A 26348-nucleotide genomic window follows, 5' to 3' on the forward strand; every position below is an offset into this window, starting at 1 on the left:
CAGCTCTTGTGACTATTTGGGGAGTGAACCAACAAATGAAAGATCTCTCTCTATCTCTCTTCTTTCCCTCTGTAATTCTGTCTTTCAAATAAATAAAAGTCTTTTAAAAAGATTTATATGACCATATGGAACTTTAAAATATCAAGGAGAGACAGATTGATAGGGTGGGACCAAGGTAGGCAGAGAAGTTTGGGGAAGAGAAAGAGACAGAGAAGGGGAGAAAGAGGGGGGGGGGGGGGAGAGAGAGAGAGAGAGAAAGAAAGTTGATTAGAGGCACTAATGCTATGACTATTCCAGTAATCCAGGGTGAAGCATCTAAATGGAAATACTCAGAGCATAGCTAATGATCGAGAATCAGATATTTGGTTAATGGTCCTGAAAGGGGATGTGGGGCCATAAAGGAGTGATACTTGACTCTTTTCCATTGTCCCCAAACTATGGTTGCATAGCTTCCTCCTTTCTCTTATATACAATATTCTTTTGTTGCTGTTTTTTGCATGGATATGCACATGGTGTGTGTGTTTCCTTCAGGTATAGTATTTCATGGAACCATGTTACTAATTTAATAACCAGTTGTCTTGAAGAAATGCTTCTAGCACATATAATTTGGCTACTAGTGTTCCATCATACAGGTGTATTTAATGTTTCTTGAATATTCAACCTAATTTGCAGAATTTTCTATGATAAATATTAGGGTGAATATCCATTTTTATATTAAGGTTTTATACTGTTAATTATTTTAATGAAGTTACTGTTTCTCAGGGTGCTTCTAATATATGGATAACATATGAACTGTTTTAAAAATAAATACGTGCTGTATCATTTTTTAATTTTAACATCAGAGCAAGATGGCTTTTGAATCCCTAAATCATGCTTGTCTTATTCTCATTTCAGTGTTTCTTCACTGTAAGCTGTGATAATATCTCTTAAACTCATAAACTCTTATTCTTGAACACTTTCTCATTAAAATCCACTGCCCATAATTTTTTAAAATATTTATTTTATTTATTTGAAAGGCAGAATTACAGAGAGAGGGAGAATAGAGAGAGAGAGAGAGGTCTTCCATCTGCTGGTTCACTCCCCAAATGGCTGCAATGGCCTGCGCTGGGCCAGGCCAAGGCCAGGACTCAAGAGCTTCATGAGTCCCCCACATGGGTGCAGGGGCCCAAGCACATGGGCCATCTTCTTCTGCTTTCCCAGGCACATGAGCAGGGAGCTGGATTGGAAATGAAGCATCCAGGACTTGAACTGGTGCTCATATGGGATGCTGGTAATTCAGGCAGTGGCTTAACTCACTGTCCCACAATGCCACCCCCTCCTTTTTTGTAAAGCCGCCCATCATATTTCTGTTTCACCCTTCACTTCCTTCCACTGCCACCTATTATACAAAAGTGGTCCTCATTCCTCTCCTAGATCCGTGCTCTCATTCCTGCAATGGACTTTCCCTTGGCAGAATTGTGAGCATGTAATTTATATTCTTGAACCATACTTTAGCTCTCTTAAACATAGTAAGAGATATATGCCTTCCATCAATGAACTCATATTCCATATTCTACATATGAAAATGATTTTAAATACCCCCTCAAAGAAAAACAAATGAAGCTTTCTTCATACCCTCCATGATTATGGCCTCAATACACAGTTGGCAGGTTATCTAATGACTACTAGGCCATTTCTACCCAGCAAGAAGACCCTTTCTTTCCTTGTCTATGAGGTCTTGGTTGATGTTTACTTTCTAAAAACGTCCAGGCTGTATGGGAGCTATGATTCTTACAGATGTGGCTATGAACTATATTTACAGAGGAACCTGTAAGGACCCTCCTTTCCATCACCGCCCTACCCCAGACACAAATGCATGCTAAGATTTTGCTAACAATGCCAGCACACCATGCCATAAGTCTTTCTGGTCTGTAGTAGTAGAACAGAAATACATCAAGAGAAGAAACTAATTATATTTCTTAACTACCTTTCAATATCTCTCAAGCTGTCTTTTAATCACATTCAAATTTCTAAGCTGTCTTGACTTCTGCAGTACAAGGGATTTTTAAAAGCCTCCTGGGAGCCGGCGCCGTGGCTCAATAGGCTAATCCTCCACCTTGCGGCGCCGGCACACCGGGTTCTAGTCCCGGTTGGGGCGCCGGATTCTGTCCCGGTTGCCCCTCTTCCAGGCCAGCTCTCTGCTATGGCCAGGGAGTGCAGTGGAGGATGGCCCAGGTGCTTGGGCCCTGCACCCCATGGGAGACCAGGAAAAGCACCTGGCTCCTGGCTCCTGCCAGGATCAGCGCGGTGCGCCGGCTGCAGCGGCGGCCATTGGAGGGTGAACCAACGGCAAAAGGAAGACCTTTCTCTCTCTGTCTCTCTCTCTCACTGTCCACTCTGCCTGTCAAAAAAAAAAAAAAAAAAAAATAAAAAAAAAAAAAAGCCTCCTGGGAAATGCATATTATGAAAAAACTATGCATACATTTTTTAAAAATTTGCATCAATATAAAATCGCCTTTTAATTCTACCTTTTCACAAACTTTTTGAAGTATCCTCCTATCAGTGGACAGAAATGGTTTTATTTCATTTGTTAGAAATCAGACACTTACTAACAATTCCGTTTCTGTCAAGGAATCAGGCTTTAACAGCTATGGCAGGGACTGGTGCTGTGATGTAGCGGGTAAGGCTGCCACCTTCAGTATTGGCATCCCATATGGGCACTGGTTTGAGTCCCAGCTGCTCCACTTCCAATCTGGCTCTCTGCTGTGGCCTGGGAAAGCTGTAGAAGATGGCCCAAGTCCTTGGGCACATGCACCTGAGTATGAAACCCGGAAGAAGCTCCTGGCTCCTGGCTTCAGATCTGCACAGCTCCAGCTGTTGCGGCCCTCTGGGGAATGAACCAGCAGATGGAAGACCTCTCTCTCTCTGTCTCTCTCTCTCTCTGCCTCTGCCTCTGCCTCTGCCTCTCTGTAACTCTGCCTTTCAAATAAATAAATAAATAAATAAATCTTAAAAAAGAAAGGCTATGGCAATAAGAATACATTTCTCCATTTTCCTCCTTTGTTCCAAGGACCTAAACTGGGTCTTTTTTATACAGTTGTCTTTTCTGCCTTATTTTCCATGGAGTTAGGAACTACAGTGATTTGTTAGATTAAAATACTTAACAATAGTGATATACAGAGAAACTACTACCCTACCAGTTATCAGAAATGGAGTATAGCCTACCAGTAAATGCCAAGGTACTTTCTCTGGATTTGAATAGGTTGTTCATATTGCTGAATGGTCTGTGGACTTTTTTTTTTTTTTTTTTTGAACACTGCTTCTCAACTTTCAGTACATATGAATCACCTGGGATCTTGTTAAAAAATGCAGATATTGATTCAGTAGTTCTAGGGTGGGTCCTGAGACTTTTGCATTTCTAACAAGCTCCTAGGTGCTGCTGGTGCTGCTGGCCCGAGACCTCACTATTGTAACAAGGTTTTAGAGAACAAATACATTTTGGCCAGCGTTGATTATGCATTCAACCCCAGATTGAAGAACTTCTCCAAGTTATTAACCTATCACAGAGTAATAGGACCCAGTGATTTCCCATGACCAGCTCTAAATCTCCTGGATTTCCCAGAGAAGAAATAACAAGTCATGAGTCCACTTTATCTTGAAAATCAGGTACATTACACTGCCGGATAATTTCTCTGAAAGTGTTTGTACAGGTTCCCTTCTATTCGCAAGGCCAGGCACTCAGGCAACTGTCAGTGCTGCCTGTGTGGTGTTGTGCAGCTCACAAATGCAAGGAAAGATGGCTTCCAAAGGAACATGGATCCTCGTCCTTCCTTTTTCTTCTCTAACTTGCATGGAAGTGCAAACCGACTTTCATCTCTTTGCTGAACTACCATTATTTGAAACCTGGATAAGGAAAATATTTTTAAAAGTCATTCTTTGCTATACTTTTCTCTCAGATTCTTTGAAATGGAGGTTAAAGAGAATAGGAAGTTTAAAATAAGAATGAATGAAAATATATGTTAAATCACAAGTTTCTACTTTTCTTTCTTTTTTTTTTTTTTTGACAGGCAGAGTTAGACAGTAAGAGAGAGAGACAGAGAGAAAGGTCTTCCTTCCATTGGTTCAACCCCTTAATGGCCGCTGCGGCCTGAGCTACACCATTCCGAAGCCAGGAGCCAGGTGCTTCCTCCTGGTCTCCCATGGGGTGCAGGGCCCAAGTACTTGGGCCATCCTCCGTTGCCTTCCCGGGCCACAGCAGAGAGCTGGACTGGAAGAGGAGCAACCAGGACAGAACCGGCACCCCAACTGGGACTAGAACCCGGAGTACTCGGCGCCACAGGCAGAGGATTAGCCTAATGAGCCTTGGCGCCAGCCACAAGTTTCTACTTTTCAACATAAATACATAAAATTGTTTCTAATTCCTGGTTATTTAAGGACACTGTGACATAGTTTGTCTTTCCTTTGTTTTTTGTGACACTGTGCTAAAATTCTTTAATTTTTGCTTGAGGTATAGACTATGCAATATGATAGAATTATAAAGATTATAAAAATACACCCAATTCAACCCTCACATGTATTTTTATTTTTAAGGAACCACGACATTTGCAGTTTTTCAGCGAATTTGGCAGTAGTGATATATATGTGTCACTGACAGGCAGAAAAAAGCACGGAGCACCGACTCACTATGGATTCTGCTTTAAGGTACAGGCTTAATATTTTGATAGATGAATAAAGCAAGCCTCAGCCTTTTAGGTAAGCTTGAGTTTCTTTTAATTTCTTTTCAAAAAGAGACAGCTTTCTCTTCTATATAGGAAAATTTTAGTGACTTTTATTTCAACAGGTGTTACCTTCGAGATATGCATTAACGATAAACAATGTGCTGTGGCCTTCTAGCCTAACAAAGCAGGAGGGCCCCGAGACCTGAAAATGCTCTGTGCAGAAGAAGAGCAGAGCAGGACGTGCTGGGTGACTGCCATTCGATTGCTTAAGGTAATGTTGCCGGAAGCATCGATTTACGTTACATGCTGCAAGTACCGGAAAAGTTGGAAAACGCCTGTATTTCCAGATGAGAACACTCACCGTGAATCTGTGTGGCATATGAGAAAGAAGGAAAGTAGCTACCCCCAAGTAGAGTGGCATAACCTAATTGATCTTTATGTGTGGAATAGATATTCCATTTTAGATACGTTCTGATTTTTATTTTTGTGGGAGGATTACATACATATCTGGCATAACTGAAGGAAATGGTTCCTGCTCATGGCAGGCGGCATTTTTCAAACATTGGCAGCGATCAAGTGTGTAGTTTAAAATATAACCACCTGTCTATGTTTAATACAATTGTTTTATGATCCATTTAAGTGTTTTATAAATTTCACTCTGGAGTAGTATGATGTAAATTACTGCACAAATTGCCCTATGAATGCTTTTAAAACATTTAATTTTGTGCTAAGTAGAAACTACAACTTTCATAAGTACAGTTTGTTGGTGAGCATTTTGAAATGAGTAAAAACACAAAATTGATTTCCTCCAGAATGTACAAGGGACACGTATTTATTTTTGAAAACTGTGTACCAGTAAATTTAACACAACTTTAAATTTATAAAATTTGTCAACCGTTTCCTTTCTAAGACAATTCTCTGATAGTCACTACTGAGAAAAAATTTTATTAAAAAACTACAATCCAAAGAGTGCTTATCTACATTATAGTTGGTATCATTGCTGCTGAAGTCAACAAAAATACATCATTCATAACTGTAACATCTTTGGTGTAAAATGAATCTTCAGCATTTTCCAAAGTGCTCTTTAAAATTCATGCCTATGCACTGATATATAAATTGCCAATGTATAGAGTATGTATATTATAGATATACTACATACATGATCTATTTATTACCATAAAGAGTCAGATTATTTTTTAAAAAAGCTAACTTTTTGATATATTTAGAAGTAAAAACCAGAAGCAGTGGGGTCTTGTGAAGCCTGTGGGTCTTACCATGTTATTTAGCCTGAAGAAGGGGATGTAACAAACTTATTAATTGACTTTTAATTTGTTCACGTTTTTCCTTCTACTATTGCATTTTTTACTCTCCTGTAATTTGTTAGCCTCTACCAGCATCCTAGGCAAAAGGGAGAACTCACCCTAAAAAAGGGCAGAATAAGAAAAATTAGAATTATTAACTATCATGCCGGGTTTAGAGGAAAGATTTATTTTGTATTCTTTTATTTTTTTAGTTGATATAAAATTTTCATGACATAAAATCATGTCATTTAATGCATTTTAAATATTTGCAACTATGACCTTCATCTCTTTCCAAAACATTTTCATCACCTCCAAAGGAAGCTTTATACTCTAAGCAGTTCCTCCCGAGACCTGGCAACCACCAGTCTGCATTCTGTCTCCATGGATTGACCAGTTCTGGATCTTTCATGTAAATGGAATCATAGAATATATGACATTTTGTATCTGACTTTTATTTGGTATAATGTTTTGCAGTTGACTCACAATGTAGCTTGTCTCAACTCTTCATTCCTTTCCATGGCTGTATAATATTCCATTTTATGTATATGCATTTATATTTATTTGGATAAACACTTTGTTTATCCATTTACCTATTCATGGACATTTTGGTTGTGTTTAACATTTGGCTATTGTTAAACTGCGGCTATGAGCATATTGTGTACTTGCACTGGTTTGAGTATCAGTTTTCTATTTCGGGGGTAAATATAATTGCTGGTGATATGATAAGTCAGTGTTTATATATTTGAAAGGCAGTGTTCATAGAGAGAGAGAGAGAGAGGGAGAGTAGGAGAGTCAGAGAGAGAGAGAGTTCTTCCATCCATTTCCCAAATTGCTATAATGGCTAGGGCTGGGCCAGACTGAAGCCAGGAGCCAAGAGCTTCCTCCAGATCTCCCATATGAGTGCAGAGACCCAAATACTTGGGCCACTCTCTGCTGCTTTCCCTGACCATTAGCAGGGAGCTGGATCAGATGTGAAACAGCCGGAACTCGAACCAGTGCCCACGGGGGATGCTAGTGCTGCAGGTTGTGGTTTAACTGCTGTACCACAACACTGCCCAGAAAGTTTTATTTTTATAATGGTTTAAATAAAGCTTTTGCTTTAACTGTGAAATTTATTTATTTTTGCTGTTTTGGCAGGTAGCTACTATTGTTTGTGAGATGTTTGTTTCTCATATACTCCACTGTGGGGAGGTTGTGATTAGTAGGAGTTCTCATGAAATATAGTGGCTATTGTGTTGATGTCATTATTATAAAATGTGGAAAAAAAGAAAAGAAAAAATAACTTTAGAGGGTCTTGGAGATAAAGTTGTTGAGGCAGGAGTAGCTACTATAGGTAACCAGGGACGTAGCATGGACTCACCCGAGAAGCCTTCTGAAGCTGTATACTACCCAGCCCCATCCTGGAGGAACCCGAGTTCCTGAGTTACATGTGTCTGTGGGATGATGACCCGCTGACATCCCCCAGCCCTCTCCTACCAGTGGTTATGGGGGTGGGAGAGGTGAGGAAGAATCCCTTGCGGTCTCTGGTTTTCTTTGGCTTCAAAATCCTGGAAGTTAGGATAGGTTAGAGAGAGGATCCTCTCTAACCTTGCTAGCCCAGTCTTTCTCCCTTCTACCTTAGGCTCAGCGTTAGACACTTGCCTCAGAACCAGGAGGTGAGCCCATTTTCTCTAATTAGTGTTTCAGTGAGATTGAGGCACCATTGATTGGACTAGGATAGACTAGCATTTTTTGGTAGTAGTGAAAAAAAGATATATGATACCAAAAACACTGACATAAGACAGGAGTTTGGCCCTACACTTGGGATGCCTGCTCGAACATCCTATATCAGAGTGCCTGCTTCGAGGCCTCGCTTCAGATCCAGCTTTCTACTAAGGTGCATCCTGAGAGGCAGTGGTTTTGAGTTAAGCACTCGGGTCCCTGCCACCAGCATGGGAGACCTGCTTGCTCCTCACTTCTGCCTGGCCCAACCCTGGTCTTGTGGGCGTTTGGAGAATGGACCGGCAAATGGGAGATTACTCTCTGTCTCTCCCTCTCTCTTTCACTGTGTCTTTCTGCCTTTCAAATAAATCAGTGCATTTTTTTTTTCAGTGATGCTAATGAGTTTAAAAACGTTTACTCATTTGTAAGTCTGCTTCTCTGGGTGCTAAGAGAACATCCTGCCGTGTGCCATCAAGAGCTTTGTGGAGGCAGAACCTCTAAGAAACATGCTCTGTCATGATCTGTGGGTTGTCTGTCTAGCCTCTGACAGCCTTTCTGCAAGGATTGATGCTGGTGATTTCTTGATCTCACCTGAAGTGTCAGGCAAGGACAAGTCACGAGGTCCACAGTCAATATGCTATAGATTATAGGGTGCAGCCGAGTTTACGTACGTTAAATTTTGAAATGCATGTCCAGGAATTGATGAAATTCATTAAAGGCTGTCTTTAATGCTTCTATTTCTGGGATACTTAGCTTCTTTTTGTCTTGTCTAACTTTTATGTCTCATCTGATAGATCTCAAAGCCCCTTAAAGTTATAGATTCCAAGTTCAAAGATATTCTGAGGTGTTAGTTTTCTATGGCAGCTGTAATTACTGTCAGTGCTATGGCTTAAAACAAGTTTTGGCCTGCATGTCTTTAATTTGGAAGTCTGAAAAAAGTCATGTTCTGTTAAAATCCCACTGTCACCAGTGTACCAGGACCGTGGTCCATTCGGGGGCTCTAGGAGAGAATCCTTTTCTCTTGTTCTTTCCTGTTGTCAGAGGCCACCCAGATGCCTTGGCTGATGGCTCTTCCTCCGCCTTCAAAGCCAGCGACATCTAAGTCCTGCTCACCCTACCATCCACTTGGTTTTGTTTCTTCTGTCTCCCACTTCTGTTTCCCAAGCCCTTTTGATTGCATTGGGCCCAGTTAAACAATCCAGCATTATCATCTTCATCTCACAGTCAGCCTTCATTCCCTTTTGCCCTATAGCCTAATGTATGTTCGAGTTCTTGGGATTACGATATGGACGTCTGTAGGGGAGTGTTGTTCTATCTACCACATCCATTTGCCCTGTTCATTTCAATAATGGTGGCACTTTCCAGATGAAGCAGAAAATGGAAGTGGGAATCCATGAGAAACTTTATCCTGGAGCCAGTAAGAAATCAGACAGGAAAGTGATGTGAACTGCTTCACACTTTGTTATCCAGGTCACAGTAGGCCGAGGCTTGCCGTAGGCTGGCCAGGGCAGACCCAGTGGTGTTCCAACAGAGGAGGGAGTGGCCACTCATTGACAGCTAGGCTCCTGTTTGGTTCCCCTGGCTCATGCAGCTTTAATACCTCCTGTGTCTATTGTGTTATTTCCAACATTTGTCATTGTTCTTAGTGGGAAGGAGCAGGGAGGTAGTCTGTATTATGTTGATTTTACTAGAAATGCCTTCAATTTCATTACACCAGATTTACTAGATACAGCTTATACCAAGAATGTGGCCTCTTAATTCTTGATTCACTTTCTTTTTTCACATTCATGTATAAACTCTTCGTGTAGGTCAGATGGAGGCACTCTTTTTCTCTCTGGAGATCTAGTTATATATAGAATTATAGAAAATCTGAGACTTAAAAATGAGAGATTTGCTCGTGTGTAGTGTCCTAGTCTCACGTTGTCTCTTTCCCTCCCCTTTCTTTAGAACTCTGCCAGCTTCCCTCTAACATATTTTGGTCCCCTCTCTGCCCCTCCATAGGACAGGGAATGTTAAGGTGACCCGTGCCTTACCCCTCGGCCAGAGTTAAATACCTACTAAACGCCTCCAACAGCACAAAGGCAGCTACCTAACCGGCAGGTACCCAGGACAATACATCTTTGAAGAAAACAGTCTGATTAGTAGGTAGAAGGCTTTTCAATCCTGATAAATAAAAGGTAGCTAAGCAGCATGTTTCTTGTGAAAGTGTTGGCTTGAGGTTATTATATATTCTCCAAAATGAACTTGACTAGAAATTAAACTCCTCTGTCTTCTTTTTAAAGTTATTGTAGGCTAAGAGTTGATTTAAAGCAAATTTCATTAGGTCCCATTAATGTCAATCAAACCTTAAATTAAAAAATAATTTTTAGAAGTTGGGAAATAATTGGATAAAGAAGTCAGCACAGAGAATTTTAAATGAATGTGGGTTTGTATTCATGTTAAAAGCAAAATCTTGAAAACAGTGACTCCTTGAGATTCCCTCTGATTTTTTTTTTTTTTTGGCCTAATTACCAAATGTATCTACTTTGCTGGAACTGCTTTTTAAGGAAATAGTCCCTAGTGGAGAAACAACTCTGTTGGGATGTTTAAATGGAATTAATCGTACTGGTGTGATTTAATTCCTAGGTATCTTTCTCTTTATATATGAGACCTAACTTAATTAAGGCAATGGGCAGGGGGACACCCATGTGAACACTCAAGGCCTTGGCAGAGTGGGGAGTGCCCAGGAATTAGGCAGGCAAGCAAGTGGGTAGTTCATGGGCTGGCACCTGGCAGTGCACCAAGTGCCAGCCATCAGAAGAAGGTCGAGACAGGGAATAGAACATGGGACTCTCAGAAGTTTTGTTTTTACTTATTTAGAGAGGCAAAGAAAGGAAGATCTGGAGACAGAGTCAGAAGGTTCCCTTCTGTTGGTTCACTCCCAAATGTTCACAATATTCATAGCTGGGTCAAACCAAAGGCAGGTGCTGGAAACTCAATCAAGGAGTTCCATGGGTGTGGCAAGAACCCAGTCTCTTGAGCCATTACAACTCCCCCCATCCCTGGGCCTGAATTAGTTAGAAGCTGGAGTCAGGAATTGCAGCTGGAACCCAGGTCCAATACAGGGGGCTGGTTTCCTAACCCCATAGGTTAAATGCTTGCCTCTAGGACCTGATTTTAAAATTCATTGTAAGGGTTGGGCCTGCGTTGCATGAAGTGCTTGGGCTCTTGTTCTGCATCCACTATCCCTCCCAGCTTCCTGCTAATACACACCAGGGGAAGTGGCAGTAGGTGATGGCTCAAGTACTTGAGTTCCTACCTCATACATAGGAAACCCAGACTGGGTTCCTGGCTCCAGAACTCTGGCTTAGCTCAGCCCTATTGAAGGCATTTGGATGGGGGTCTCTCTGTGTGTGTCTCATTGCTTCTTTTTTCTTTTAAAATTTTTTTAAAGATTATTTATTTAAAAGATGGAGAGGGTCCAGCACCGTGGCTCACTTGGTTAATCCTCCAACTGTGGTGCCAGCATCCCATACGGGCACCGGGTTCTAGTCCCAGTTGCTCCTCTTCCAGTCCAGCTCTCTGCTGTGGCCCGGGAGTGCAGTGGAGGATGGCCCAAGTGCTTGGGCCCTGCACCTGCATGGAAGACCAGGAGGAAGCACCTGGCTCCTGGCTTTGGGTCTGCGCAGCTCTGGCCGTAGCAGCCAATTGGGGAGTGAACCACTGGAAAGAAGACCTTTCTCTCTTTCTCACTGTCTATAACTCTACCTGTCAAATAAATTAAAAAAAAAAAAAAGAGAGAAGGAGAAAGAGAGATCTTTCATCTGCCTGTTCATACCCCAAATGGCCTCAACAGCCAGGGCTGAGCCAGGCAGAAGCCAGGAGCTGAGAGCTTCCTCTGGGTCTCCCACGTGGGTGGAGGGGGCCCAAGCGCTTGAGACATCTTCTGCTGCTTTCCCAGGCCATTAGCAGTGATACCTCCTTGACAAGTGTGACATTCATATTGTTTCTCAAGACAATAAGTAATTATTATCCAGACCTACTTTGTACCATAAAGTATGGTACCCTTCCCATGTGAAGTTTCTTGTTATTGGACAACTCCAGTGGGTTGTGATATCATTTGCTGCTAAGAATAAAGAGTAGAAATGCCACTTCCTACATACTAATAGTAGTGAACTGGACCTTAACTTGTGTGGGTCCATTTGGAAAATACTTTCTTTTCTTTTTTTAAAAAAAAGTTTTATTTATTCATTTGAAAGTCAGAGTTACACAGAGAGAGAAAGAGAGGCAGAGAGAGAGAGAGAGAGAGAGAGAGAGTCTTCCATCCACTGATTGACTCCCCAATTGGCCGCAATGGTCAGAGCTGTGTTGATCCAAAGTCAGGAGCCAAGAGCTTCTTCCAGGTCTCCCACATGGGTGCAGGGGCCCAAGAACTTGGGCCATCTTCTACTGCTTTCCCAGGCCATAGCAGAGAGCTGGATTGGAAGTGGAGCAGCTCAGACTCAAACTGGCACCCATATGGGATGCCGGCACTGCAGGCAGCCGCTTTACTGGCTACCCACAGTGCTGGCCCCTGAAATACTTTCTTTTTAAATATGTCCTTTCAGGGCATCAAAGTTTATCTTTCAAAATTATTGCTGTTTTACTTATTTGCTTTAAGAATCTCATAATTCTTTATTATACTGGTAATGTATAATCAGTGAACATGTTGATTTTCCTAGACCATCAATGTTTTTCCTCTGTTCACTCTGCAGTATGGCATGCAGCTCTACCAGAATTATATGCATCCATATCAAGGTAGAAGTGGCTGCAGTTCTCAGAGTATATCACCCATGGTAAGCACCATGTTTTTGAACCTATATTGTATTTTATAATTGCATTATGTTAATTTGCCATCATAAAGGTATATTATAGTACATTATCATTTTATTTTTATAAAGTAAAATAACTAACAACATTCTTGTATGATGTTATATTGAACATTTTGTTTTTGAGTTTACATGTTCTTAACTTATATGATAAAATCATAATAAATTATTTCACTGAGGTGTATATATATATGAATTATTTCACTGAGATGTATAATGTTATACATTAAAGAAAATTTTATAGATTTGTAAGAATCATGTGTGTTACTCTCTATCATTACCACATGTGAGGCTTTGATCTTAATAAGATGGTTTGTAGGATATTTTCCCTGTTATTGAAGATTATGCTTTTCTTAATTTTTAGTTTTGAATGTTTTTGATTATCATAATATAGTAAAAAGATGCTAATGATTTGAAAGGCTAAAAGCTGCAGTATGTGCACATATGAGCTCTTCTGCATTCTGGCCTTCTAACAATAATTCTGTTTTTAAGTTTTAAGTCTTTATAAAGCAGACTGCTTTCCAGGAAACCCCAAAACTGCAAGCCAAATATAGGTCATACATTACATTAACTCCAGCACTGCTTCTCAGATTTATGCTAAATGTAACTTGGATATTTATTTGCAGACACACACTGACACATCTTTTCCCTTCTTTCGGATCTAATTTTAATTTCCTTTGCATTAACACAAAAAATTTATTTATGAACTAAAAGTTTATGTTCCACTCTTTTTGCTGCACTCCTTAATATTGAGTATTATGGGAATTCATATGTATGTGCCTGTGTTACAAATCAGTTCATGTGTATTTTTGAAAACTGCATTTCCACTTAGGTTAAAAATATGCTCTTCATGGCTGTGACCAAGGAAGGTGCATTTATCCCACATGTAATGTAGCAGATGAAATGCTCAGTTCTAGGAATGAGGCATGAAATAATGTTGATTATGAAGACTGATAGACTAGAGAGAAAAATAACTCCAATTTTGTAGTTATGTTGCTTTAAGTTATGGAAGAATAACTTCTCATCTTCATATCATATTATGTTTAAACCCTAAAATCAGAAACTAGGAAATGTGATGAATTTTTATAAAAGCAGTCTCTGTAAAGTGAATTTTTTTATAATTTGTCAGCTTACTTATCTTTCAATCCATATGTATATAAAAAGAATAATGCATTTTATTATCTTAATCCTTTCCTAAATCCCTCCAAATTTCTTTTAGAGTCTAATGTTGTTAAGATGAGCTTATTAATCACAGCCAAGTATTTGGAGGCAATTATTGTTTAGTCTCCTCTTAATTCATAGGAAAAAATTTCTAAATGGAGTACCTTCCATTATCATCACTGTCATTAGCATACAGGTATGGTGTTATTCTTGCTGTTTTCCATGGAAAGGGATCTGCTGTTGGTCAGATGTGTTTGAGAGCTGGGTTGATGTGGCTTTGCTCAACACCAAGTACTGGAAGACACTAACTGAATGAATCTAACTGGAGTCGGGATTATAGCAGAAAAGGGTCTGGTGCCTTTGTGGTAAGGACCTGACCTCTATGGGCATTTTTATGATCAAAGGGGGCAGAGGTTGAGAATCATACCTCCACTGTTCACAATAATGCCCCTGTTCTGTGAGGTGTTTGTGTTTGCTTTGCTGTCTGGACAATCTGTACTTTTCTACATGGAAGAAGTGGTGACCTAATAGATCCCAGTTCTCCCCACCTGCCTCTGTTGTCACTCATCAGAGGCCATTTTCAGTGAGCAACACAGAAAGTTCATCTATTTTAGTGATGTTTTTAAAGGAACAATATTCACTTCTAAATTTTTCTAGCTGTTTATTTTGAGAAGGGAGAAGAGAAAGACATACGGTAATGAGCTATGTTCTCTATAGCACATAACAGCCATGATGATCAGCCTTGAAAATGAGGATCAGCAGCAGCAATTTCAGAAAGTCAAAGACATTTTCTTCCATGGAGAGAAAACAGTGTTCGTTGACAAGCAGCAATTGTTAGTATGGCCCTGGCTGGGGTGCTGTTAACATGGCCCCATAGCTGCAAGTTGGGTGCTGGGAAAAGGCCACTCATGCTTTCTCCTTCACTGTTGACCCTGGACTAGAGATTCTAAACTGCAGTTTCTTTCCTGTATCCCCCGACTCTGCTACATACAGAACCCTAGATAGGTAATATATTTTACTGCCTTTACCACAAGCTGTCTGTGACACCATGGTCAAGCCATTGGCACCATGCAGTGTGAACAAAGAGAGATGGTTTCATAATCTCTAGAGAACGTTACATCTCTGGTGTCCCGGGCCTCTGTATGAAGCAGTATTTGGGGAAATTCTAGACCCTTCAAATAGGATGACAGAGTGTGTGGCTACTAGGAGCCCCCAAGGTCAACATTTTACTGGCAAACCTAAGAGTGAGTGTATCTAACCTCATGGTATGGCCCGGATAACCCAGGATATATCCAGGCCTCTTCTTAGAGAGAAAGCCAGGCCACCAAAATCACGGACCCTTTTTTAAGGTCTGCTCTACTATTCCCCTAAGAAGAAAGAGCTGATAAAAGGGACAAATATTTGAGAAATACAACCAGTTCTGAAGTCCAACCAAATTACTTTCCTATGAGAAAGAAATTGAGCTGACGATGACCTTTTGAGTTTAAGTCAGACTCCGCTTTACTTCCATTTCTTTGTCCACCAAAGGTAAACTATTAATTTTTCATCCACCACCTGCCATTCAGTAGAAAACAGTTGCTTTATTTCCGTGTTTTCTCTTTAGTGGTGTTAATGTAACAAATGAAAATATTTCCTATTTGTAGTGCAGTCTCCCTACTATGTCACATAATTATAGAATACAGATCTTGTTTTACATTTTGGCTTCCTGTACTGAATGAAACCTAAAAAAAGGAATGACTGATTATGTTTATTTTTCTTTCCTAACAGTGTTTTTATGTTATCAGGGACTTGCGATTGCAGAATCCATCTTGGCATGTGGAGGTAGAGATATTATAAGGATAAAGCGATCATTACGACTGAGGCTAGTTACTCTGTGGTTGGGGCAGGTGGACGCTTTTCATTAATGTCGGCAAAGCAAAAGTGTATCCAACTAGTCCACAGCCCAGCACAGAAGATCATGGGGTGAGAAGGGCAAACTAAGGTGTGACAGCAAATAGAGATTACAGAGACAGCATCTGTCTGGAAAGAGCAGCTGTCAGTTATAAAAGCTCCTGTAACAAATGAAAGATTGCACGCCAGATCTCTAGAAATATAGATGAACCGTAATAAGATTGTGGGCCACTCCAGCATGGTTTGAAGAGAAAATAAGAAATGCTAGTAAGTGGGATGTGTGATGCAGCGATAACGGACCCCTAAATTTCTTTGTGTGTATGTGTGTGTAAAGCTTTGTTTGAAGCCTACATTTGACAACAGTCTGTTTGACCAATCTAGAAATGACTGAATCCATGTAGATATAAGTCAGTTTAAGCCCCGCGTTCCCTAATGCAGGATGGTTCATACTTCACCATTGTAGCTCCAGTTTTGGTTTTGGTCCTCAATGAATTGGTGGAAAATAACTGTTAAATATTTCCCATGTTTTTTTTTTTCCTTTTGAGGATTTTTAATTCCTCTTCATATTATATAGACTGAGTGAGAATCCTGACCAGTAATTTTGACGTTTGCCTTTTTTATTTTTAGTATTCATGACTTAATGTACATTGTTATACTTTATAAAACATGATTGTCAAGTAGTGCCCCAAACAAACAAAAAAATAAGACCCAGGTTCTGGATATTTTACTTTCCTTTGAGAATGTGAATACAAAATGTAATGAGCAATAAAACAATGACTTCATTATTTCTTTAAATCATATTTGTTTAAAAATGTATTCATCTGTGTCATTTCTTTCATCATTTAGACTTATTTTTCAACTCTCATTTGGTCATATCCTCACAAGATGAAAAAGTGTTCTGGGGGAGGCACTGGTAGCAGAGGGGTGTAAGCCATTGCTCCCGGGGGGACCCACATCCCATATAAGAGTGCCTGGGATGGAGTCCCAGCTCCATTTCTGATCCAGCTTCCTGCTAATGTGCACCCTGGAAGGCCCTAAATGATAGCTCAAGTCCTTGAGTGTCTACCAGTCACAAAGAGATCCTGATGGAGTCCTTGGCTTCTGGCTTTGGTCTGCCCTAGCTCCAGCTGTTGCAGGCATTTGAGGAGTTAACCAGTTCACTCTCTCTCCCTCTTTCTCTGTCATTCTGCCTTTTAAGTAAATACATCTTTAAAAAACAAAAATGTTCGTATATTAAATCATAGAAATCTCAATATAGAATAATCAAATTATTACACACAAATGTTATATTCTAAGTAAGATGAAGGTTGATGAGATAAACTTTTTAAATATATTCTAATTTGCCCTGTTATGAAACAAGAGTACTATTTCTAAAGAGATATTATATGTCAGTCTAACATAGTTTTTGTACATCTTGATTCATAAATCCATAAATAGGTGGATTTGACTTTTAATTAGTAATTGATATATATCAAAGCTTAATAGATTAATTCAGAAGTAATGGCTATTTTCAACCTTCAGAATGGCCATTCCTGTTTCAGTCTTCCTGTTGTGCCAGAGAATATGAAGATAAGGTTGTTCCATAAGAAAGACATGCCTTCCTGGAAAGCTTTTAAACTATTTTTCGGTGCTTAGTTCAATTATCTTGACAAATAACTGTAATTTATTAAATCAAAATGTTTTACAGCACCATTTTATCTTGAATATAATATATTAACTTTTTGATTTATTGCCACTTTTGGAATCCCATTCTAGAATAAATAAATATATAAATAAATAAAAGAAAATTTTAAAAAACTTGTTCATGGTTCAAATGTGTTTTCTTTTTCCAGAGGAGTATATCAGAGAATTCTCTGGTAGCAATGGACTTCTCAGGTCAGAAAAGCAGAGTTATCGAAAATCCCACAGAAGCCCTTTCAGTTGCAGTCGAAGAAGGACTTGCTTGGAGGGTACACAGAGCTTCATTTTCCTCAAAACATTTATAATTTGAGCTTGCTTTACCCAAAAAGTTGAAATTTGTTTCCTCTTCTTTGCACAGAAAAAAGGATGTTTACGCCTTGGCGTCCATGGTAGCCCCACTGCTTCTTCGCAGAGCAGTGCCGCAAACATGGGTATGTCTGTTAACAGTTTTGTGACTGAACTGATAGATGGACCTTTACATGTAGTCACTAAGTGGATATTGTAGAAAGTGCATGCAATGAAATTGTTATCACTTCAAACAAAGCTTTGCATTCATCCATTTTATTTCTTCAGCTATCCACCGCTCCCAACCCTGGTTTCACCACAAAATTTCTAGAGATGAAGCTCAGCGACTGATTATTCAGCAAGGACTTGTAGATGGGTATGTTTGGTATTTTTAATCTCAAAGATAGTGATTCACATCTATTCTACAGATAGTAATTATTTATTCAACACAACATACCCAAAGAGGTTTTGATTTTGGCTTACTGTAATACAAAAGAGCTTTTTTTCTATAAGGGTGGTGCCATTTTATTCTAGCAGTATCTTTGTAATACCTGTACATAGTATGTAACTAGTATTTGTGTATAAGTGACCAAATAGCAGAATAGGATGCTTTGTTCTTAACCAGTATCACAATTCTGTGCCAATTCTGGCTTCTCAGATATTAATTGGTGGGGGAAAACTGAACTTGTTTTTGGATGTCACCATTTTGAGTTAAACATATAATTAAAGACTAAAGTATGGTTTATATCATGACCTTATCTTACATTTTTTTTTAGGCAGAGTTGCAGAGTGTATAAAGTAAAAAGCTATACACACACATAAACATTTTTTTCTGTCTACATCCCTGTTGTCTTTTATTTTTTTAAAAGATTTTATTTATTTATTTGAGAGGTAGAGTTACATGCAGAGAGAGAGAGAAACAGAGAGAAAGGTCTTCCATCTGCTGATTCACTCTTCCAAATAACCGCAATGGCAGGAGTGGGGCCAATCCAAAGCCAGAAGCCAGGATCCCCTTCCAGGTTTCCCATGTGGGTGCAGGGGCCCATGCATCTAGGCCATCTTCCACTGTTTTCTCAGCCCAGCAGAGAGCTGGATCAGAAAAGTAGCAACAGGGACATGAACCAGTGTCCATATGGGATGCCAGCAATGAAGGCAGAAGCTTAGCCTACTACACCACAGCACCTCCCCAGTCTTTTGTCTGAATTTTAACACAAATTTATAAAGTAACATAAATGAATACAAAATGGAATATTTATAATCTGAAAAATTAATTTCTTTCTCAAATTTCTCAGTGTTTCAGAAACTTTCTGTAAAGCCTGCTAAATTTCCTTCCTGTGTGCAGAACAAAGATGGGAGGTTTTATTGAGGTTTGGATGAGAAGTAAAACCAATATCAATTTAAATAAGTGATGATGGGATCTTTTATCTTCAAAGGTTAGCTTAAGATGATGACAAGGTTTTGAAGTGATTTAATACTGACATTTGGATAAAAATGCATCTTCACATGGAAGATTATTAATAGCAAGTCAGCATTTCACTAGACTCTAAATAAGAGAAGATTTTAATATGCTTCTCTCCACGGAGTGCAGTCTTTTTGGTTATAAATTTGAACAAGAGCATAACTACAATCTATTGAGACCAAGAAAAGAAATCACAAAGAATTATTAAAATGTTTGTAGGATTCTAATTTCCTTTATTTCTGAGCCCTGTTTTTGTAAACTGAACTGAATAATTATCCAAAGAATAACACAACTTTTTAAATTTTTATTTCTTAATGGCATTTCTTTGGAAAGATGGTGTCAAGTGGTCCACTAGGTGGTAGTGATGTTCTGTTTGGGAATGGGGAGAGAATTGCAGATTAATTTCCCAGTGAAATGTCCTTTGTCCCAACTCCTAGTGGTGCAATGTCAGAATCTAACACAGCACAAAGGAAATGGGTAATTTCTTCAGACATCTGTGATCCTTCAAATTTGGCTTCCTCTCTGCCTAGGCACAGTGAGATTAGTACCAGAGTCACCAGTGGGGACCATTTACAAAGTGTGTTTGCCAACAATTAGTACAAGACTGATTTTATGCTGCCTTGCCAGTAAATAAGAATATGTGTCTGGCAGCCTTTTTCTCTTAGATCCTTAGGCTGTGTCTGATTTGTCTAGCCTGACATCAGAGAGGCTTTTCCACTGCATTCTTCCAGACTAAAATGCATGTAATTTGGGTGTTTCTTTTACTTAAAACATTTGTGTTTAAACAATAAATGATCTCAAGATTGATTGTTCAGAATGTATTCTTTTCTTACTTTGTGTTGTGTATGTAACTGTGAAAGTCAGACTTAAATGAAGAAAGAGTATCCAGTGTACAGGAAAGGATAAAATAAAGTGAATTTATTCTAAATAATCATCTCTTTAAATGGGGGCCTAATGTGACCCAGAAGTTAAAATAACAATATGCTAATATCTTAGTCTGTGAGTAAAGCTATATGTGAGTATCCAATTTTCCTGTGGAAAAGGGACATAGTACTAATTACTGATGCCAGCATATTTTTATATTGATTTTTGGGAGCAAACAGTCTGACAAATGGGCTGTATGTTTGTCCTATTGAAACTGTATCAGCACCCAAGCCAGTATTAAAGTATAAGATTATATTATGCATTATACCATATCATTTACCAACTTGGGTAATCTTACCCATTGCACCCACAATTAAGGATCCCCAACTATAATTTATGAATATGCTTTCTGGATGTGTTATACACTATAATTCTGTGAAACCCATGAGTAAATGTAAAAACATATTGAAATTCCTTCTCTCTTTTTAGAGTTTTCTTGGTACGGGATAGTCAGAGTAACCCCAAAACTTTTGTACTATCAATGAGTCATGGACAAAAAATAAAGCACTTTCAAATTATACCAGTAAGTAATTTGTGATTTCACATTTGTATATTAGAGATGATCTTAATGCATAAGCTTTTGGAAACTTTAGTTTTCTTTTGTTCCTTTTTATTAAATATAATTTGGAAGCTTGTGCTTTGACTAAAGTTAAGTTTGGCAGAAATGGTTTTATGAGCCTGAATTAATATAAGAAATACAGGAATTGTAAAAATTAAATTTTCTTTTTTCCATGAAATATGATTTAGCAATATTGTATAGACCCCATGCCACCTATTGTTAAAAGGCCACTAAAGATACGTTCTCCTGAATTCTACTAATGGTTCTTTAGAAAACATTATTTTAAAGCTCTTTCTCTTCCATTTTCTCAAAATTGATTTTTCATTGTTTTGTTTTTAATCATTATGGATAAAAACACAGGTGCTATGAAACTGGTGAACATTGAAACTATTCTGAGCACATTTTAAAATGTTCTGTAATTCTGCTTCTGGTGCCACAGTTTGCTGTGGGATTTTGTTGCTTTTGCCGCTGCTGCTGCCACTGTTGTGTGTGTGTGTGTGTGTGTGTGCGTGTGCGTGTATGTATGTGAAGTGCATATTGGAACCAGGTAATATGGAAGATTCAGTCTACTTTCATGATAGGGTTTCTTAAGATTACTAAATTGTTCATGCATCCTTTTGAATTGCTTTTTTTTTTTTGTGCTTATCGAAAGGGTGTAAAAATATCCTCCTTACTTCATTGAGTATGTGGTCAATGTCCCCAGCAAGTGTGAGTTGTTTAATGCCAGATGACTTCACTGCCAAAAAGAAGACAATTGACATTCCATTAATGTAATATTTGATTGTGTCAGAATCAATTTGCTGATGGAAATTATGTGAATATTCATTTTAAATACACTAAGTGAGGCTGTTAAGTAGACCACACTTAGAAATGGAAATTAATTTTTGTAAGTGGAAGCATTAAAATCTTCTGTTTACTTTTACACTGGGTACTACGGCTTTCTCAACGCTCATTGACTCAAAATAGTCATACTACCCAAACTACACAGAATGTTGGCATAATTACAGGTCAGTAAAGTGGAATCACACTGCTTTAAATGAGGAACAGATTATATTTCTTTTAAATGCAATTGATGTTACCTAAAAGAACTGGACATGCCACAGTATTCTTTTCACTATCATTCAGTTATATGAACTTATCAATTTTGGCATGGTAGGGCATGGAGAAAAATTGTGCAATGACATAGGATTGTTCTGGGTAATTTGACCAAATCTTGACCAGTTTGTTGATTTTCCTCCTGCAGATTGAAGATGATGGTGCAATGTTCCATACACTGGATGATGGCCACACAAGATTTACAGATCTAATTCAACTGGTGGAGTTCTATCAACTCAATAAGGGTGTTCTTCCTTGCAAGTTGAAGCATTATTGTGCTAGGATGGCTCTTTAACCAAATCAGAAGTGACTTGTGAAACTATTGAAGGAAAAAGAACTCAAGAAGAAAATTAAGAGAGAGACCATAAATAAGGGTGAAAATGTTAACCATGGGGAAAAGAATGTATTTCATCTCAAGTTACAAGAAAGAGTTATACATTGCAAATAAGCAAAGACTTGGATTGACATTATATTCATCATTTAAAGTTCATTAGTTAAAAATTAAACTTTAGGAAAAAATTGGCTTGATGTGTTCTTGTGTTATTTTACATTACTATACTTTTTTCAAATATGCATACAGATGTACATCAATCTTTCCTTCTCTACTATATAATATTATAACTTTAAAATACAAACTAGGAAACAATAATGGGATTAAAAATGAATTATTTACAGACTGAGCTTTAATTATACTGTTTTTTATTATTAAGAACAGTGAGAAAAACTTGAGTTATCAATTAAAAGGAGCTATCCACAACTTGTTAATAAAACTAAACTACTTCAAATTATGTATCTTCTGATTTATTATAATCTTCAAATAGCATATTTTTACATAGTGTATTAAAATTATTTTGAGATATATAGAGTTGTTATGGATAAATTTATTACATTATTGAATTACTATACTATGAAATCTATACTGGTATTCTGCCTACTGGAACATAGGTTTAGCATGTAATCTATGACAGCACAACATTGTCATCTTGGATAGCTCATATTTGCCCCATATTCTGACTTTCAGAACACTTTAGACAGTCAGTAACAGAACATTAACCCAATCAAAACAGGTGAAATGAAATATTCAAAATCTAGAAAGATCCTCATAGATAACTCCTTGTTTTCTTATTGCCTAGCTGCTTTTCAGTTTCTTACTATGGCAGCTCCAATATGGAAGCCACACATTTTGAAAGCTTTAACAGTCATTTCCTTCTTACTTCTGTGAGATCAGCTGGGAAATTTTGAGGTTGTGATGACTGTTTCCATTGTATTGTGGTGAGGGTATTCATTTTTCTAAAAAAATAGAAAAAGCAAACATGAAATAAGCATTAAAGTCATACAAAATACTGTTTATCTCCTCTAACTGCCCTTTATAGCAATAACATGGGAAATTTTAAAAAGTTTTTTTTTTTTTTTTTTTAAATATTACTTCAGGGGCTGACACTGTGGCATAGTGAGTAAAGCCACCACCTGCAGTACCGGCATCCCATATGAGTGCTGGTTTGAGTCCCAGCTGCTCCACTTCTAATCCAGCTCTCTACTATGGCATGGGAAAGCAGTAGAAGATGGCCCAAGTCCTTTAGACCCCTGCACCTGTGTGGGAGACCTGGAAGAAGCTGCTGGCTCCAGGCTCCAGATCTGCACAGCTCTGATCATTGTAGCCAATGGGGAGTGAACCAGTGGGTGGGAGACTTCTCTATCTCTCTCTCTCTGCCTCTCCTTCTCTCTGTGTAACTCTTTCAACTAAATAAATAAATCTTTAAAAAATATATTACTTCAAAATGCATACTTCTGGCTTTTAAGCCAAAGCCATAAACTGTTGATAATAAAGCATATAAAGGGCCAAGCATAGTGGGGTAGTGAGTTAAGTTGCTGCCTGCATCACTGGCATCCCATATGGGCACTAGTTTGGAGTTCCAGCTGCTGCACTTCCAATCCAGCTCCCTGTTAATACCCCTGGGAAAACAACACAAGATGCCCTGGGTAGTTGGGCCCCTGCATCCATATGGGAAACCTGGAAAGCGCTTCTGTCTCCTGGCTTTGGCCTAGCTCGAGTCTGGACACTTAGGGCCATTTGGAAAGTGAACCAGCGGATGGAAGCTTTCTGTCTTTCCTTCTTTCTGTAACTGCTTTTTTAAATAAATAAATAAATAAATCTTTAAAAAAAATAAAACATGAAAAATTCAGAAAATGCTAATAAAATCAGTTATCACTGAAAATAATTATTGAATTTTAAAATATTAAGTTGATTTTCAACCAAGGAAAACCCAATTCTTAAACACTGAAACTTGAAACATTTTTCTATTATAAACTTCCAGTATGGTATCCACAAGACTTGGAGGACACTTTTTTTTTTTTTTTTTTTTTTTTAACAGGCAGAGTGGACAGTGAGAGAGAGAGAGAGAGACAGAGAGAAAGGTCTTCTTTTGCCGTTGGTTCACCCTCCAATGGCCGCTGCGGCCGGCACACCGCGCTGATCCGAAGGCAGGAGCCAGGTGCTTCTCCTGGTTTCCCATGCGGGTGCAGGGCCCAAGCACTTGGGCCATCCTCCTCCACTGCACTCCCTGGCCACAGCAGAGAGCTGTCCTGGAAGAGGGGCAACCGGGACAGAATCTGGCACCCTGACCGGGACTAGAACCTGGTGTGCTGGCACCGCAAGGCGGAGGATTAGCCTATTGAGCCACGGCACCAGCCCCACTTATGGCTTCTAAATGGACCCAGAGGAGATAAACACATTTGCCCCATTCAACCTCTCAGAATGGCCCAGAGTATTTCTGATTTATTTCCAATTTATAAAAATGGTTTGTGTCTTGAAATGGAATGCATTTTCTTATTTTGTACCTAGTTTAAATAGGCAGAGTCTGAAAATGAAATATTTTAAATACTAAATTCTCAGCAACTTACCAATTTGTGCTTGTCTTTGTTACTTGCTTCTCTAACATTCATAATCTAACTTTTTATTGTGGGACCTAAATTTTGTATATAATTTCTTATTTTGGTCTTAAAGCATGAATCAAAAAAATTATTGAAGAAAGGTTGAAGGCTGGAAGTCACTGTTTTACTGATTCTTTCTGAAAAAAAGGATCTCATGTATGTGTGTATAAGTCCAATATGGCAATAACTCTGAGAATGTTAGACACATCACCATTAATTACAGCATTAAAATGCATTCCTTAGAAAAATGTGAATAACCTTTAGATTGTTTTGCAACTGGACTTGGCTATATTCTGTTACTTCGCACCATCTTGAATGGGGAATTGAATAAGTAAGCTCTGTTTTCTTTCAGTTTTGTTCACATATGGGAGTTTCACTCTACCAGAATGAAAGAACTCAGCAGACCACTTGGTCCATGTTATTCTTTTTTCGTTCTATGAGTATTGAAACATTAGGTAATTCTTTGAAACATCTAGAAGATCCAGTCAAACAGGAAATAATTAATAGGAATGTTTCCATTCAGAATAATTACTTGCTTCATTTGTATAACAGTATAAACCCTGACTGGTTTGATTAGTTTATATGGAGATATTTGTTTTGTTCTAAGTTGGTCAGCATCAGTTCATCAGAGTTACCTATTGTCTCTGGCTTTTGAAAACCAACATTGGAACTTCCACACATGGTGGTCATATTCTGATGGTGATGTCAGACTTCCATGGATAACAGCTTCTCCAAAGAGGAAAGATTGGCACTGGGGACTGAGCGACTGAGGCTTGGTGCCCCAAGCCGACTTCACCATTTAGAAAGCTGTCCTCTCTACTGCCAAGGATTGTGAATCTTTGCTGTGCCGTGGACCTCTTTCTTCAGTAGCCCGGTGTCGCCCAGGCTTCACTGCACAGAATATCTTTAAATGTATACAATAAATACATAGAACTCCTAAGCAAATTAATTATATAGAACCATAACTGTGAGAGTATATGTGTACGTGACAAACCTAGGCAGAAACCCTGCTCTATTTTTTACCTGCCGTATCTCCTGGCTGTGTTACTGTTGATCCTGTAAGGTGTCCAGTTTTCTGTCTTCTACAGGGAACCGGATGAATGATTCACAAAGTTGCCCAAACTGCCAGTGGGATACAATAATTTGCTCGAGGTGCAAGGTTCTTGTAACCCTCATTGAACACTGAATGAACCAAACCTCTGTCTACCTTTGATGGGATGCATCGAGTTGTGCCAATCTCTGCTCTTACACTTTTACCCTCTGTGATGTTTAGGCATGCTCATAATTGAGAAGCTGCTCATAATGTTTCTAACAATATATTTCTGAGGCCACAAGTTAAAGATTTACAGAAAAGAAAGGCTGACCTATTGGCTGAGCACATAAGAATAGTCACCTAAAATACACTGCAGAGATCCCCCAAGTGAATTTCTAACCATCATAAATATTTGTGTCTGCATTTGGTTTATCATATGAGTAGTTCTTTGCCATGCCAATATCCTTTGTAAGTATAAATAATTCATCACTTTCTAATTCAACTCCATGTATTACATACAGCATTAGAAGCTGGAGGTAAGATCGTAGCTCTGCCGTCTTTCTTGATGGATTTGAATTCTATCCCATTACTCAGTAACTATGTAGCCTTGGACAAATTAGTTTCTTCACCTCTATAGAGGAGATCACCACTGCCACCACCATCATCACCCTTCCTTGAGTTGTCTTGGCAGTGAAGTATATCATTCATATGAAGTGACTTGCCTAGAATCTTAATTGATAGGCATTTTTCTTGCACTAGTGATTATGTGCTTAGGGCCTTCATTT

The 26348-nt window shown here is 38.8% G+C and overlaps 1 protein-coding gene across 7 annotated transcripts in view; it reads left to right on the forward strand.

Annotated features, from left to right (window-relative positions):
- The window catches only part of GRB14 (growth factor receptor bound protein 14), a 127122-nt gene extending 104738 nt beyond the window's left edge, over window positions 1-22384 (forward strand). For 4 of the 7 annotated variants that reach the window (XM_051848580.2, XM_051848581.2, XM_070070758.1 and 1 more), the window contains 9 exons: window positions 4570-4680; window positions 4873-4968; window positions 12433-12513; window positions 15475-15528; window positions 17430-17546; window positions 17636-17708; window positions 17851-17938; window positions 20375-20468; window positions 21748-22384. In XM_051848580.2, the coding sequence (XP_051704540.1) occupies window positions 4570-4680; window positions 4873-4968; window positions 12433-12513; window positions 15475-15528; window positions 17430-17546; window positions 17636-17708; window positions 17851-17938; window positions 20375-20468; window positions 21748-21894 (861 nt within the window). In that variant the 3' untranslated portion in view covers window positions 21895-22384. The remainder of the gene's footprint in view (window positions 1-4569; window positions 4681-4872; window positions 4969-12432; window positions 12514-15474; window positions 15529-17429; window positions 17547-17635; window positions 17709-17850; window positions 17939-20374; window positions 20469-21747) is intronic. The other 3 variants (XM_008258679.4, XM_070070757.1, XM_017342898.3) reach the window with 1 other exon arrangement.
- The last annotated feature ends 3964 nt before the right edge of the window (window positions 22385-26348 follow it).

The sequence above is a fragment of the Oryctolagus cuniculus genome, chromosome 3 (genome assembly GCF_964237555.1).
Source record: "Oryctolagus cuniculus chromosome 3, mOryCun1.1, whole genome shotgun sequence".
NCBI classification, from domain to species: domain Eukaryota; kingdom Metazoa; phylum Chordata; class Mammalia; order Lagomorpha; family Leporidae; genus Oryctolagus; species Oryctolagus cuniculus.